Source organism: Xiphophorus couchianus, chromosome 4 (assembly GCF_001444195.1).
Source record: "Xiphophorus couchianus chromosome 4, X_couchianus-1.0, whole genome shotgun sequence".
NCBI lineage: Eukaryota > Metazoa > Chordata > Actinopteri > Cyprinodontiformes > Poeciliidae > Xiphophorus > Xiphophorus couchianus.
This window is the reverse complement of record NC_040231.1, coordinates 36,108,142-36,125,154: the sequence shown is the minus strand read 5'-3', so window position 1 is coordinate 36,125,154 and position 17,013 is coordinate 36,108,142. Positions and strand designations below refer to the sequence as shown.

At 37.6% G+C, this 17,013-nt stretch overlaps 1 protein-coding gene across 6 annotated transcripts in view; it reads right to left on the bottom strand.

Annotated features, from left to right (window-relative positions):
• Window positions 1–17,013, bottom strand: part of cemip (cell migration inducing hyaluronidase 1) — a 241,455-nt gene that overhangs the window by 116,702 nt on the left and 107,740 nt on the right. For all 6 annotated transcript variants that reach the window (XM_028015467.1, XM_028015468.1, XM_028015470.1 and 3 more), the window contains one exon: window positions 11,655–11,846. In XM_028015467.1, coding sequence (XP_027871268.1) covers window positions 11,655–11,846 — 192 coding nt within the window. The remainder of the gene's footprint in view (window positions 1–11,654; window positions 11,847–17,013) is intronic.

The following is a 17,013-nucleotide window of genomic DNA, read 5'->3' as shown; positions in this document are numbered from 1 at the left end:
CGACTGGAAGAATCCAGCTAAAGCTACACAGAACTGGCCTCAAGACATTAGGGTGGATATTACGGAGGACTCCAGACCTCAATCTGATAAAGCCAGGGTGTCAAACTCTAGGCAGACCTCCACGGCCACTTCTCTTGCAACTTTTAGATATTCCACTGGTCCAAAATACCTAGGATAGTTAGGCCTGGAGTTTTATCTGCTCAGTTAGTGGTCATGGCAACCAGAAACCAATGACTTTTGCCCACGATTCTTTTTTCATATCTTTCTATTTTGGTCTTTTTATAATATCACCTTGTATTAAAATACCACATGACACCATCATGTCTGAGGAGAGCTGGAGAAGACCCTCTCCTGATTATATCCTGATGATACAGGGGTTATATAGGTTAACCCAGCCTCAGGAATGAGTCAAGGTTCCTAAAACCTGTATAAGATCCACTGATTTTAGTGGTGCAGTAGGTGTATAATAATGAATGAAACGTGCTACTTTAGTGGCTTTATTGTCAATATTACATTTAACCTGGAAATGTACAAGTAGATCACTGATATTGTCTCCAAGTGTATTTTGGGTACAACTCATCACCAGCCGTCCACCATCATCATCATCAGTCACTAGGCAACAGATTGGAAACTAGGTGGAGCATTTTTACAGACTAAGTTAACAGAAGTGGCGCTTCATACTTGCATAAAAGTGGAACGGCAAAGTGAAAAAAAAAAAAAAGAGAGCAAGTGCAATCTGGGGCCAGTTAGCTTTATTGCTAATTAGTCCTGCTAGCTAATTCTGCCTATTAAACACTATGGGCAGAATAGCATGTGGTGATTTTTGCCTGTTTCTCTCGTTCCACTATAAACAAAGTGACTGTGGATTTTGATTGTTTAACAATGACTGAAATGTAAACCAAACCTTTTTTTATTTGTTTTCTTTTCTTTGATTTTAATAACATAGTGTAATATTATTTAAATAATTAAAATATATTTATATGCTATTAATATTTTAATGACTTCTAGATAGTATATTTAATATAATTAGTAATAACTATTTCGATTTTTATGTTGGATATGTGCACATGGATTTTTATTGAATTATTGAATGATGGCCCTGTGTCCTATGCAGGCCAGGTTTGAAACTGATGGCGAGCTGCAGAAAAAGGCCCAGAACAAAGACTAAGGATCGTCTTTCAATCTGGAGGAATTCACTTGCTTGGTCCGGGCTGGTAGTAGGCTCCTGCAGCCAGTTGAACTCTGTTTTTAACCCGTAGTTTGGGACTGCTGCAAATCTTTTATATGACTCATTCAGACATACAAAAGCAACAGCTTGACAGCCTGAACTCTTGACTTTAACCTTCCAGGACTACATTCATTGGGGACTGAGTTGAACAATAGAATCTTGGGTATTGAAGAAATTGTAAATAAGTAATTTGCACAAAGAGAATAATGCACTTCATCTCTCTGTTATTGTTTAATATTTAACTGTAAATATTTATCAAATTGAATGGCCATTAAGGTTTGGAATAGTTAAATTTATTTGGTGGTTGTTGCACAAAATCAAAATACAGTACATGGTGCATATCAATCATGTTGACATAGTTGATATGCACCATGTTGCATGTGTCTGTGAATTCTGTCTGAATTCACAGACAGAATTCAATCTGTGAATCTGTTTACTCTTATATACCCCTTTTTATGGAGACGTATTTACACCTTTTTATCAGATACTGAATGTGATTTGAGTGTTAGTGATCTCTGGTATAAATGGCGTCTAAGTAGACATGCGTCGAGGGAGCGTCGCCGCGATTTTCACGTGTCTAGCACTGTGCAATTGAAGAGTTTTGAGCATTGTGATAATTCAACCTGGGTCAAGCAAGTCCAACACTTCCAACTTTTGCCACTGGACGAGGAACGTCAACCAATCAGAGAGACTCCGCTATGTGACGTAGTGGACTATAGTTGGTATCCTGCCAGAAGATGCTGGCATCAATGCAGGTTAGCAGGTCGTCAAGCTGGGCTCGGGTGAGACTAATGGCGACCTCCGAGTGTCCAGCTAACTTGTGAAACTCACGAAACTTACAACATCTCTGAATTATCTGGTAAATTCAAACATGCACCCGACGGCAACAATTTGTTGATTTCAGTAAATAAAACCTAGACACTCTCAATATTTCATTCACCATTCTTCAAGGTAATTGGGAGAGAAAAAAAGGCAAATGGCTCCAAGGCACAACGTGCCATTATCAGCTGTCACCGTTGCTTGTTCAATAGAAACTAAACACAAAGTATTCAGCAAAGACATCTGAGCCTCCATTGCAATTGGAGGAACTTTCACTACATACTATTTTGGTGACACTCTCAATTTCATCCACCATAGTACAAAGATACCCGCTACAGAAAACAATTAGCCTAATGTTTTTGTTGTTCTTTTGGTTTGTTATGCTTCATGTCCATTTGATGGAAAAAATGACAGTCGCTCTCCAAAGCTGTTGCTTTGGAGAGCATGTGTATGTTGGCATGTGTATGTTGTAAAATTATGTTATCATGAGCTTTATTATTTGGCTATGAAAGGCCCGGTCATTAGCCATGGCCCGACTCGAACTTGTTCTGCTAGAGATTGAGGGGATTAGAGAATGACAGAGAAACAAAGGTATTGTAATTAAATCAAGCCATACTGTAGTAATTGTAGCATACATTGCACAATTTACTGATTGATTTTAACTTGATGTAAAAATTGATGACCTTTACAACATAAATTACCTTTAGTTTTGGCATATAATTAAACAAATGCCCAGTTTATATCATACAACATTTTAAACAAGTACTTATTTACATCATAAATATACCATTTGTTTTTATGCAGGGGGCTGCTAATAATGAGATACATTTCATTAGTGTTGTAGTCAAGATCACCTAACCCGAGACCGAGTCAAGACCAAGACCAGCGCCCCGTGCTACATGATACAATAAAATGTGAAATATGATCAAAATTGCTTCTTAAATTGATCTCAAAGATTCATATTTCCATAAAGATACCTACATATTAAATGCTTAGAGCTGAAATAAATGTAACCAATGTCATTGTGAATTCAAACTCATCTTCACTCTACTTTGCTTCCATCTCTGCCACAATCTGCGGATGACTCTTGCTATCCCTAAAAAGATAATGCCCTGGGGCGTGCTGTGGTTAGCACGCCCCACGTTTGGAGGCCTTAGTCCTCGACGCGGACGTCGTGGGTTTGACTCCCGGTCCCGACAACCTTTACCGCATGTCTTCCCCCTCTGCTCACCCTCCTTCCTGTCTGCCCACTGTGGAAAAAGTACGAGCCACTAGCGCCGCAAAAAAAAAAAAAGATAACGCCCTGGTCAGCTGCCCATATTGCCCATGTCAAAACCACCTCTGTCTGCATCATTAAATGCAGACATTAGGGCAATTAAGGCAATGCCCTAATGGACCTTACCAAGTTCCGCCCACAATCGACCCACATGACCGCAAGTCTCACAAACAAAGCCATTGTTTCTATGTAAACATGGCTCGATTAGTGCATCATTTCTACCGGATTTTCACAGTATATCAGCTACTACAATGGGCAGAGGAACTAACAAGTACATGTCATCATCTGGGAGAGGTTACTGGTTTCTCAGTCACAAGCTAGTTGCAAACTTGAGGCCAGCAGGTGTCAGTCAGTTATGGTAGATCTGAAATTTGGTTTGATGACTGAAATATGAGAAGCTACAGACTACAGACAGGAGGAACCAAAGAGCTCTGTAAAGGTAAAGGCAAATCTTCTGAAGTTGGGATATAATTAATTTAATTTCACATAATCACAATTATTCAATGCAGTGAGTGACAGAGTTTTTTCTTAGCAAGTGCAATTTGTCCCTGCACAGCTAGCTCTGTTAACATCACGTCCACAGAGTTTAGCTTTCTTTGGGCTACTTTTCTAAATGATGATAAAAATTGTGTTGGAATGCCGTGTGTGAAAGGAGGAGGTGATGTGTGACAGGGTAACAGAAACACGTAATTAGTAAGTCACGTTATTGCATGCTGGCAATTTAGCGATATTTTTACAGTTGTGATCTTGACTGGTCTTGAAATAAAATCCCAACTCGAGTAGTAGAACACTACATTTCACAAGCTCTGTTATGATTTATCTTGTCTTTTGATTACCGTTAACCTGCCTTCGCACAGATAGTTGAACTGAACTGTTGAATTGTCTCCTCAAAACAAAAGCATAAGAACTCAAACAGGAAGTTAACAGTAGTTAAATCTAATGAAAGATGATGTAGGTCTTATTAATATTGAGTCATTTGCACATTATAGTCAACACTGTATTCACATACTTCCCAGATACTCCAACATATTCTTATATTCAGTCTATTTTTTAGAAAGATTTTATTGGCTCTAGTGGCCTTTATTTAAGAGTGGTTAGACAGGAAAGTAGGTCATGAGAGAGGGGGAAGACATACAGCAATGGTTATCAGACCGGAAATCAAATCTGTGATGTCCGTGTCGAGGACTAAGGCCTCCTTGCATGTGTGGTGCTTTACCCCTGTGCTACCACAGCACCCCAACAACTTATGTTCAATCTTGAGCTGTTGTCTTGTTTGTTCTGTCTAAATATCAATAAGATGTGGGACAAAAAAAGAGTTAACACGACTTTGACAAGTGTGATCATATTTTTGTATTACTTCAGAATGGTTTGAAAATGCTTCGTATATTTTCTGTTAGTTACCAAATCAATCTATCTGTTATCGTTTCCGATTGTAGCAGCAGATTTTTTAATTATCAGTGCTTCATTTCCTCATAATCCTCAATGAAAAGAGGTTGTTCACTTGGTGTGAGGTATGGTGTACGCAATTTATCTAGCGTAGCATTAGTTAATCTGTGATTGATCCCATTGTTATTGAATGTTTCCTCAATGTATCACCTGTACCTATGCTTATAATAAATTTTTATAATTTGGTTATCTACTGCCATTATTGATTGAAGTAGCAAATAACTATTTCATTGTAAAAATACCATGGACTATAGGGGCATGGAATTATGCTTATTTTATTTCAGATATCTGGACTATTTTTGGAGTTTATACTCAACTTTATACTCAACTCAACTTTTTTATATAAATTTTTTAATTTGCATCTACATTGGAAAAACGTGAAAAAAATTGGAAATCACAGTTTACAGTCTTTTTATAAAATCAATTTATGTAACGTGACATGTAAATGCAGCATCTTTATGGGGTAAGCACTGTTCTGAAAACTTCCAAGTTGGTGGAGATGCTAAGAGACAATGCCAGGTGTGAGGGGAGAGGGGTGGAGTATGGAGTAAAGCAGTGTTTCCTAAACCTGGTCCTCAAGGCACACTGCCCTACAAGTTTTAGATCTTTTCCTGTTTTACTATGAATGATTCAGCTGATTGCAGTTTAGCAAACACCTGTCAATTGAAATCATCTGGGCTGAATCAAGGAAACACCTAAAACATGTGTGCAGTGTGCCTTGAGGACCAGGGTTGGGAAACGCTGGAGCTTGCTGGGAAGGGCTTGAACCCCATTGATGACTGCTTACAGTTCTAGTTTTCTTATTTTTGATGTGAGAAAAGGGTAAATACTATCAAATGTTTGTGTTGCATGTGTTCATCTGTTATTATGGGTGAAAAGTGTTCTTTAAAAATAGCTGATCTGCACTTTGCCAACATCTCAATAAATATATTTCTAAAAGAAAATTGTATATGAATGTTTAAATGAAGCATTTCAAACTTAATATAGCATTTCCTATTTAAAAAAAAATTGGTCAACACGACTATATTTAAGTCAAATTCCAACTCAAGATTAGCATAATCTTTTTTCAAAAGTCCTTGAAAGCTATTCCAGAATAGATCTGTTTTTTTGTTTTAAGGAGGGATGCACATAAAGTTACAAATTGCCATATTGAACCAATAACAATATCAGACCACAGTCCAGTTGTTATGACAATAAATTTAGAGAACAATAAACAACCTAAACAGTGGAGAATGAATGTTTCACTTCTAAATTATCCAGAAATAGTTCAAAGAATTAAAAAAGACTGGACTGAGTATATGGAACATAATGACAATGTGGAAGTATCAGTGTCAACTTTGGGAAGCTGGAAAAGCTGTGCTGAGGGGGAAGTTAATCTCTTTGTCATCCCAAACCAAAAGAGAACGCGATAAAAAACAAGTAGAGTTAGAAAATCGCATACGACAATTGGAGGAGGAACATAAAAAGAACTTTAAAATCTCTTGACGAATACAGACAAACACTAGATATCTTGTTGACGCACAAAGCAGAGGGGGCTTTACGGTTTGCTAATCAAAAGTATTATGAATCATGAATAGGGCTGTCCGTTATCCTGCAATAGCTAGCCCCGCCCACTTCATCACAACCCCCCGGGGCTGACTACTGACCAGTTCTCTGTCTAACAGGTCCGGAAAATCTCTAAGACCTGGGTATTACCCTAAAAGAGATCTATAAGAGATAATCTATTTAAACTGGTGTCGAAAGCGATTCGTCTAGCTCTAACTACCTCCAATCCAGAAGTTACGACCCTTTTCAGTTAAGAAACAGTCAGCTGAGTAGCCCTCACAGCTGCGTAATTCCAATAACCACTCCTGTTAACGGTAGCTCGCTTTCTAAAATATAACTTGCTCTTGGAACCGGCTAGATTAAATTTAGTGACTTGGATGTAAGTCCCTGGGTCATTATTTTACTCTCGCCAAAGGAAATTATGAAGCCTCCTCTTTACTAGAACCATGTACCTTAGTTTTACCTTTATTAAAAGAACTAAAAAAATGATTAAATGACTCAATTAATTCCAATGTCCACCAACCTCATTAGAATTTTAGAGTAAGAATTTATTAAGCAAGCTTAAGCAGGGATATGTGACATACAAATCAATAATCAATTGTATACAAGTCAAGAGCAGTGTAATAAGATCAACATGTATAATCATACCTTTCTGTCTCTTTCCCTAACCTATGTCACAGATTCTGAGATAGCTTTTTAGGAAGCGAGTTCTACTCATACCCAGTTGGTGGTGGATCTTTGGCAACAGGATCGTCCGAAAACCTTGGTCTGAATCTTTGTCCTTTATGTGGAAAATCCTCTTTAGAATAGGAGCAAAGTAGAGAGGGTTCAATTGTTTTGAAAACCCAACTCCTTATCCCTCCGGAACCTTTGTCTTTTCTCCAAGTCTGTTGCAATGTTTGGGTTGAGGCAAGACCGACGATCGAATCAGAAACCCGGGTTGGACGATTGGAACTTGTCTCCCTTTGGCGGCACGAAGCTTCAGCTTTTCCCGTGGCTTCAGGGTGTGGTCTGCTGTTGTTTCCTCGATCTGCTTCTTCGTGTTAGCTCTACTTCGGTGCCGCAGACAAAGAACAAGAACTTCTCCTTTTCCGTCTGCTTATATACAGTTCTCTGCCATATATGTGTATGGGGAGTGTTAGTTTACGTGGTTTCGGCTCCTCCTGTCTGCTGGCTGGGATGGAAAGTACCGTCCTTTCCTCAGCGTTGTTCTTAGCCAACCATACCGCCCCACCCATCCTGTGCGTCTGGCCATCTGTTCAGAACTGCTTGCGACAGCAGGAACTCACAAGTTCCCCTTCTGCTTTTTCCCTTTTTCTTTTTAACATTAAAACCTATGTGCTTTCCTCTGATTAACTTTTAAACACAGTCAAATATTAAAAACTATGTGCTGATTTCCATTAAGCATTAATCATAAGCATTAATCACCTCTTTTACTTATTATAAATCATCAAACCTTAATCATTTCATTGTTGTCATGTTATTACAGATCATGATTCGTACACTTCAGAATCATTCAGTGAATCATTCAGTGATTACTTACATACAGTCATTTTACCTATTGTATCCATCCATGTTCAACTTAATCATTATCAAAACACTCAATCATTATAAATCAAAACACAAGATTGCTTTATTTCCTTCAGGCTTTCATGCACCTTTTTCTGTGTGTACCTGGATAGATCTCAAACCTCATACCCGTTTTCTTGACAGGGCCAGCAGGCTACTAGCATTTCAGTTGCGCAAGAAACAGGCAGATCGCACAGTAGAAAAGATAATGAATCCTTTTACAAAGAAAATGCTGTCCCATCCTAAAGACATTGCAGAAGCTTTCTCAGCTTACCATGAGACACTTTATGATTCAGAGGAAATAGACAGTAAAATAGAGAAGATTAAGAATGTATTGGGTGAAACTAAGTTACCAAAATTAACTGAAAATGATGCCAAGGCAATGAGAGATCCAATCACAAAACAGGAAATTGAGGAGGTCATAAAAAATTTAAAGAACAGTAAAGTGCCAGGAGTTGATGGATTCCCTGTGGAATTTTATAAGCATATTAAAGCTGAGGTCACGCCCCTATTACAATGAGTATTTAATTACGCCCTCAAAAATAAGGACCCCCAAAGTCTTGGTTAGAAGCAATAATATCTATAATTCCCATAGAGACCCCATAAATTGCTTGTCCTACAGACCAATAAGTTTGCTCTACTGTAATTTGAAAATTTTAACTACAATACTGGCAAACCGAATTCAAAAATGTATCCACAAAATAATTGAACCAGACCAAACAGGATTTATAATGGGACGTTTAGAGATAAATAATATTAGGAGAACCTTAAATGTGATCTCTGTGGCGAGACTAAAACAGGATCCTTCAATGCTTCTCAGCCTTGACGCTGAGAAGGCATTGATAGGGTGGACTGGCAGTATCTGAAACACACACTGGCAAAAATGGGATTTCATAGAGACTTTATCAAATGGATTGATGTCCTGCATTCTCTTTCGCCTCTATTATTTGCTATCAGTATCGAGCCCCTGGCAGAAAGAATACGGACAGACCCTAGAATTCATGGAGTAACAACAGGTTGTGTCACCCATAAGATCTCATTATTTGCGGATGACATTATTTTGTATATTTCTAACCCTCTGAGCTCAATCCCTAGGCTTATGACTAGTTTAAAAGATTTTGGAGAAATCTCAGGTTATAAAGTTAATGAAACAAAGTCAGAAGCTACGATGTTGGTGGGAAATTGGCTACAGGTTTAGATAAAGAGGTCACTTTTAATTGGTCCAAGAGGGGATTCAAATATTTAGGTGTGATGATTACACCACAAACCTTGCAACTATTTAATGGAAATTATAGTAGATTAATCGCACAAATAAAATCAGACCTGTCTAGATGGGAGATTCTTCCTCTGTCCCTTTTGGACAGAATAGAAACAGTAAGAATGAATGTACTCCCACGATTAATGTACCTATTTCAGGCACTACCTATTCGAATACCTGCCTCCACTTTTAAAATTTTGGATAAAATTATTAATAACTTTATTTGGCAAAGGAGGAAACCAAGAATCAGACGGAAATTATTGTTAAGTCCAAGAGAAAAAGGTGGCCTTGGCCTGCCTAATCTGAAATTGTACTACTGGTCAGCAGAACTTCGTGTTGTGGTCGAGTGGCTTCTACAGGATGAGGAGACAAACTGGATTGGTCTGGAGAACAGTGCATGCCCACTGGTACCTCTTGAAGCGATGCCATTTATGGAGGGAAAAAATTGGAAGGATTTAAAAATTGAAAATTAGTGGATTAATTGTTCATACAGAGTCTGGTCTCTAGTGAGGAAGAAAATGGGAGCACCTTTAACAATATAAAGCATAATAAAAATAGCCAAGATTACTGACTTTTTTCCAAACAACTGGATACGGGTTATCAGAGATGGGCACAGAAAGGATTAATAAGAATTTCTCCACTGAATCAGCTATTTAGTGGAGAAACTCTTAAGTCATTTAAGTTACAAGATAAATATTGATTATGCTCAAAAGATTTCTATAAGTACTTACAATTAAGGGATTATCTTTTATCGCACAAAGAATGGCCTACCTTGAAACAAAATACATTACCTTTAGAAATATTTCTGATAAAATGTGTAGAGGACAATAATAAGAGGAAGATTATATCTAATCTATATAAACATTTACAGATGCATTTCTCTGACAATTCTATAGATATCAAGCAAAAGTGGGAACTAGAAATTAATATTGTTACTGAAGATGAGGCATGGGAGGAGATTTGTGAAAAAGGTTTTAAGATCTCACACAGTGCAGGTTGGAAGGAATTTCACTGGAAATTAAGAATGAGATTCTTCCAAACACCTTTCAGCATTTCAAAATACGACAGAAATGCTACAAATTTGTGCTGGAGGAACTGGAATCAGATTGGGGATCGCACCCACATTTTTTGGGACTGCCCAGTACTGATTCCATTCTGGCAGGGGGTTCAGACAGAAATTAAAACAATATTTAAGGTCACATCACCACTGAACCCACTGCATTATATATTGAGTTTGACCCCAGGAGAAGATATTAGGAAAGAGAAAGTCCAGTTACTACAGATTTTCCTTGCTATTAGTAGCAAGGAAAATGATAACTCTGTCCTTGCTTAAGCTTTTACCTCCCACCCTTCAACAATGGCAAGAAAGATTGAAGAATGTGTATATAATGGAAAAGATAACAGCAAAACTTCATGTAAAAGTGGACATTTTTCTGAGTGTATGGACCTCAGCTATTTCCCACTTTGGATGGACACGGATAAAGATGTTATGGGTTATAAAAAGCTGTCAGCCCCCTTTGTATGTCTCTCTCTTTTAATGGAAGACACTGGAAATGTACACCTCCCTTTCATGGGAGCCCATGAGGACCTTTCTAAGAAATGTCAATTGCCGAAATTCATTTAAATGTTTGCTGAGCCCCCCCTTTTTTCTTTTCTCTCTCTCTCTCTTTTGTTGTATTATGTAAGAGCATGTATAAATATAAATATGCATATATGTTGGATTCATAATATTCTTAAATAAAGAATGTTAAAAAAAAGAGTAGCATAATCTACTTAGTAAAACGCCTTCTAAGGAACCCCAGCAGATAGCATAATGTCAGTGACTTTGCAGCAATACCTCTTATTGAGTATATACTGTATGTGGTAACAGTGGAGAGGCGAACGCCATATTAACTCCAAGAAATGTTGACCAGAAAAAGTCTTACTGTTGGCCTCCATCTTGTGCCACTGATTAGGGGTTAGAAACGACAGAGCAGCAACACAGAAGAAGTGCTCTGAGAGTAAGATGCATTCAGAACCTCTGCATTCAGTATTGGACCCAAAGAGAGTTTGGTCCAAGTGATCACAAAAATACTAAGTTGGTGTAATTGCTCCACTCCAGGATAGGCTATCGTTCATTTCAGAAGTAAAAGAAGGAAGTACTATAAACCTGTTTAATATTGGATACAAATGATATCATTGACTAATTTAAAATTAACATTAACTGAAACTCTTCAAGCAGGTCATTACTCTGTAAAGGCGCAAAGAATTAGAAACTTTGTACAAAGAATTTTAATAAACATATAACTATTTATACTGATGTAGATTAATAGCCTGTATGAAATATCCCTTTACAAAAGATAATGTTTATGATATATAAAAGATTAAAAAATACATTGCTTCTAATGTATTTAGAAGCAATGTAAATCTTTACATTGCTTCTAAAAGAAAGATTGGAAGATTTGGAACGATTTCTAATTGAATGACACTATAGCACAGTCTTTATAGTTGCTTTAACTCAAAAGGTATCTTACCTTTGATCTTCACTTGGTTGGACATGCAGGTAGGACAGGGCAGCAGGGAAAACTCCTCAGCTTGGTGCATTGAGTAGTCTGTGCTGGCCACAACCACTTGATCACCAGCCCTCCAACCTACCACCTCATCACTAAGCTCCAAGATGGTGTTGTCTGTTAACATATCGATTGAGAGAGAGGCCTGTGGACGAACTACAAAGTGGGTAAAGAAGAGTAAGAGTCACACTCATGGATTCAAAAAGACCTGGTGTCAATCTATTTTCTAGATACCGAGTGCAAACTTCCAAAACCTAAAAACAGATTTTGTGTTTTGACCAATCTTATATGTAGTAACTTAGTAAAAGTTATGTATGTAGTAAAAGTTATGTAAAATAACTTTTTGATATTATTATGATCTTTCGGAGGGGGGGGGATTGTTCTGATTTCTGGTTGCTTTTTCAATTAATTTAAGTTTTGCACTAGGGGTTATGAATATGGCTATTTTAAATTATAAAAGATTAGACTAGATTGAGTAGAAGCAGTAGCTTTGTTTACTGATCGCTGGACCTTCTCTGAAGGGTCAGCGTCTTTTGTCGCCGTCCCTGGACTTTTTGCGGCAGGCTCAACCCTGACCGTTTCTGTTTGTTTGGACTGAGTTATTTTGTTTCTCTTTATATTTCTTTTTGGAATCTTGTCCTCTGTCTGTCGCCCCTCCGCTCAATCTGGTTGGGTTGTTTTTTTGTTTAGGACTTTTTGAGAGGGGGTACTGTGAGGATTTGGTTTTCTGTGACCTTATTTAGTTCCTGTGTTGTCACGTCTTCTACTTGATTGCCCCCAGTTGTCCCTTGCTTCCCTTGACTACCCTCTATGTATTTAATGTCACTTGTGTCTTCGTTTCACTGTTGGATCCTAGTCTAAAGTTGTGTCATGGGTGCCTATGTCTGCCTTCCCTGTGCTACCGGTGTCTGAGTTCCTTGTCTCGTTGCTCATCTGTACTGCCTGGACTTTGTAGTCATCTGTGACCTACACAACAAATCCAGCAGGCCCAAATGAGCTCTGTTAGATTTGATTTCAACACTTTTAAAGTGTCCACACCAGACAGTCTTAATTTAACTCTTTTTGGATAGTTGGAACTCTAATTAAGTGTCAAATACCAAATCTGTCTGGAGTTAGTCAAGTAACACTAACCTGGTGATAGATCTTAAATATTAACTCTCCCAGAGTATCCAAAATGTACATAGTAATGTACCTTTTATTATTTTGAACTTTTAAGAATTCTTTGGAAAATAAACATTTAATGACTTTCTGAAATGCATTTATTTCAAAACATGCAACATAATTAGAAAACATATAACAACATGGAATAATTTACACTTTCATGTTTCACATGTCGCTTTCATTCACATATTGCTTATCAAAAGGTCTGACATATCAGCTGTACAATACAAAAAAAGTATGCTTAATACATTTTTCTTCGAGGACCAAGCAGTGTTCTTCATTTATCATCCATTTATTTATCAGTGTGTTTCAGGACATTGTTTTACAGTTAGTCCAGAAACAAGTAAAAACCTTCAAAGTGCAACACTTCAAATTAATATTTACATAACGGTTACATTTATTTAAATATACAAATGTTTACTTTCAATATTAATCATAAATATTTAATTTACAAATATATAAATAGCTTCAAGTTATTATTTTTCTTAATCCAACCCTCAATTAAGTAATAGTTGAACTTAACCTCACCACCCAAGTCCACCAGCCAAAATCACAACAATCAGTTCAATCATAAAGATCACCAAGCAATCAATGCCAGACTTCACAACCAAAATCCAACGCTTTCAATTCAGACATGACAGGTGTTAATGGGCCCAGTCAACTCCGGAACAGTCCGACCTCATAACACAGTTTCTGCCTTACCAGCTGCCTTTCCGTTCATCTACATGCATCCAGCTCTGCACAGGTTCACCAGGATCTCTGATCAAAAAGATGCCAAACTCCCCTCTTCTTTGTTTTGCTTTCTCTTCTGCTTTTTTTCCATTGTCCATCCCTCTTTAAGGTCTGTATAGTGCACGTCTTTTCTTCCTTTGTTAGAAAAATTATCTAAGTTCATTTACTTGTGAGTTTATTTGAAAGGTTATGTTTTCATATTATTATTCTGTTTGATGTTTACTTGACTTCTCTCTTTTGTAGTACACTATTAACCATTTTTAGGATGTTTGCCTGGAGGCTAGAGACGTTTGCACATTCCTGTGTTATCAGCTTCATGTGAAACTGATTAGTTGCGGTCAGCCTCATGCCCTTGTAAGGGCATGTCCACAGAAGGTTCCAGAACACCCTGTAGAAAAAGGTCATTGGTCAAATTCTCTGTGTGACTATGTGAAAAAGCCCAACCTCCTTCCTTGGTTTTTCTAATAAAGAGCAATGCAGAGAAAGATCTGGCAGAGTTGATTCCAGACAGTGTTTGACAGCGGTATTCCGTGTCTCGGGTCTACTCTCCTCTTCTGCAGAAAAGTAAATTGTGTCTCTGGTTGATTCTTCGCAGGTTAGGAATTAAAATAAACCTAACATCCTTCCTTTGATTTTATTTACATTCTTTTTTTCTTGTTCTCTCCTTTTTTTCTGATTTGACTTCACAGATATTCAGTGCCATCATTTCTTACCCAGTTTATGTTTCTGTTGAATGTCTAATAAGAGACTGGGCCTCTCTACACTCCCCCAAAGAGCTGTCCACTCACTAACACAGATTATCTTTGGGTTGTTGGGCTGTTCGTGAAGTTTGGCCAGGGACATCACCGGCTGAGAGGGCGAGAGGGACTTATGCTGATGACTGGCGATTCTTCCACAACCAAACTCTTCTTAATATCTAGAAAAAAAGGCAATAAAGGATTAAAACATGCTGCAAAATGCATATGAGAAGGCACATCAACTGGAATAATAGCATAAATTACACCTGGTATCAGTGCGGAATATGCTTTCAACATGAAAAAGCCTTTTACAGATTTTCAAAGAAAAAAATCGGGATCAGAGAGGTTGATAAATATGATCAGTATTCATGTAGACATTCAAGATCATGAAAGACATACTCCAGATTATTACAAATCTATTTAAGTTAGCTAAGAATTTGACTGAATGTTCACCTGCTCAATTTTTTTTACTTACTCCACAAACATTCCACATGCTAAGCTAAATATGCTAACACCGAGCCGTGTGGCACGTCTATTATACAGGTTGGTCTCAACTCAAAATAATAGTCATATCTTAGAAAAAAATTACTTACCAAGCGTGGTGAACAACTCAGACATGTGGAAAGTAAATAGTTCAGAAATGACTTGGGTTATGTCGCTTCGCTTCGGTGGGAACCAATGACTATGGAGCGGAGTCAGTGAATTAACTCAGCTCTTCAAACTCAGGCAATTATCTTGACCAGTTGTGTTAAACTGCTAAAGCGGCTAACCTCTATCAGGTTCTGTATGGCTATGGATGGCTGCTGCTTCTTTGCTAGGACCTCAGTCTGATTGTGAGGTAATTCTTGTTTGAGCTTTGAACTCTTTATCCCAGTCCTTGGGGTTACAGCAATGACTACCTTCTTTTGCAACTTGGTGATGCTTCCTCTTGCATTGATGGCAAGTTTAGATGATTTGGTGGGTTATTGCGGTGGTTCAGCCTGACTAGCGCAGCACACTGGTTTGTTTTTATTTTATGTTTGTTTTGACACAATGCATATCAATTGCTTTGTCTACTTAAAGTCAGGTAGAGTTGCTGCGCAGAGATCAGAACAACCCGTCCCATAAAGCCAGGGCAACCAAAACAGTCTCTGTGGCGCTCAGTAGACACGAAATGTAAGATCTATTAAAGCCATTTAATAGATCTTACTATTTAAATTAAATCTCCTGCTTGTCCCGCTATATCCAGCAGCAGAGATGCGTAGTGCTGCGGGTCTAACTCATCATGCAAGGCCAATCCAATGTTGAATGAGGCCTTGAGCATAATTTGACTCTTGCTGCTAAGAACATCGACAACAGCGTTTCAACATGGATTTAATGAAATCTGAGAGGAGGGAATAGTTTAATTGGCCAAGCAGTCATTATAATTGTAGCTTACTAAGATGTATTTGTGAACAAACAGCTCACATCATCAGATTAAACTCACAGTTTCATCTTGTTGCTATGGTAACAATCTAACATTACATCATGTTTTTAGATTCACTAACTGATGACTTCATTTGGATTTAACAGAAATGCAAATAGTTGATATTTATTTTAATTACATTATTTTTATTTGTTCATTCTATAGTTGTGGGTGTAAGTATTTTCAGCAATGTATTCCATTAACATAATTACCCAGTAATATTTTACATTTCCTGCCAACTTAACATCTTTTAATACAAAACCCCGGTGGACCGCCTCAGTGCCCCGACCACCGGGCTTAGCAAGTTTTTTGGGGGCTTCTATTAGAGCAGAATAATCTATAGGCATTGTAGTTTTTTTTAACTAGAGTGGATGAAAGACACCAAAGGTAGAGAAAAATTAGGTGGAATCAGAAGCTGCAATTGGAAACCAATTTCAGCTTTATGTCTTTTAGCATAATATCCTCATCTGGGACATCTCTAGATTGTAGCAAACATTTTAAATCGTCCTTTGTGTCTCTCGTTTAAACTCCACCCCCGCTACCGTCATTGCGAAATCAACCTTTTCACCCGAAAGAACGCGCAATTTTTCAAAACGTTTCTCGGGATCTCAAGAAAATAAGTCAGGATTGCTTATTTTTGTTTTCTCCATGTCCCCTTATGGAAGGCGTAGCAATGAACTAGATATGATTCAGGAAATAAAAACAGAGAATCCGGCGCTGAACAGTGAAAAATCAAGAGCTTATGTGAATAGCAGATCAGGTGAAACATGTTGATTAGGCAGCACAGCAGGTGAATGAATAAAGATTAATGGTGAGTGTCAATAGAAACGGGAAGCAAACTAATAACAGGAGACAAGCAAAAGAAGACGTAACAATAAACCAGGGAAGGATAATACCAATAATAAGAAAGTATATGGAAATGAACGAAGAGCAAAAAGCAAGAATAAACTAAGAAACTAAATACTGAGGAATGGTATGGCAAGGCATTTTGCAGTCCCGCGGGTTTGTTGAGACCATATCTATAACTAAGAAGAAACATATTTTACACACCATAACAGTAATAAGGAACTTCTCATTTATTTATGTTTTTAATTAGCTTTTATTTTGTCTATTTATTTCTTCAATATTATTTTTCATGACACTTTCAATTTGAATCATTAGGATTCTTTGTAATTTCTGTACAGTAAAACTATTGATCTATAAATCAACAGACAGGTCTATTTAAAATATCCATGGTTGTGTCCCATAT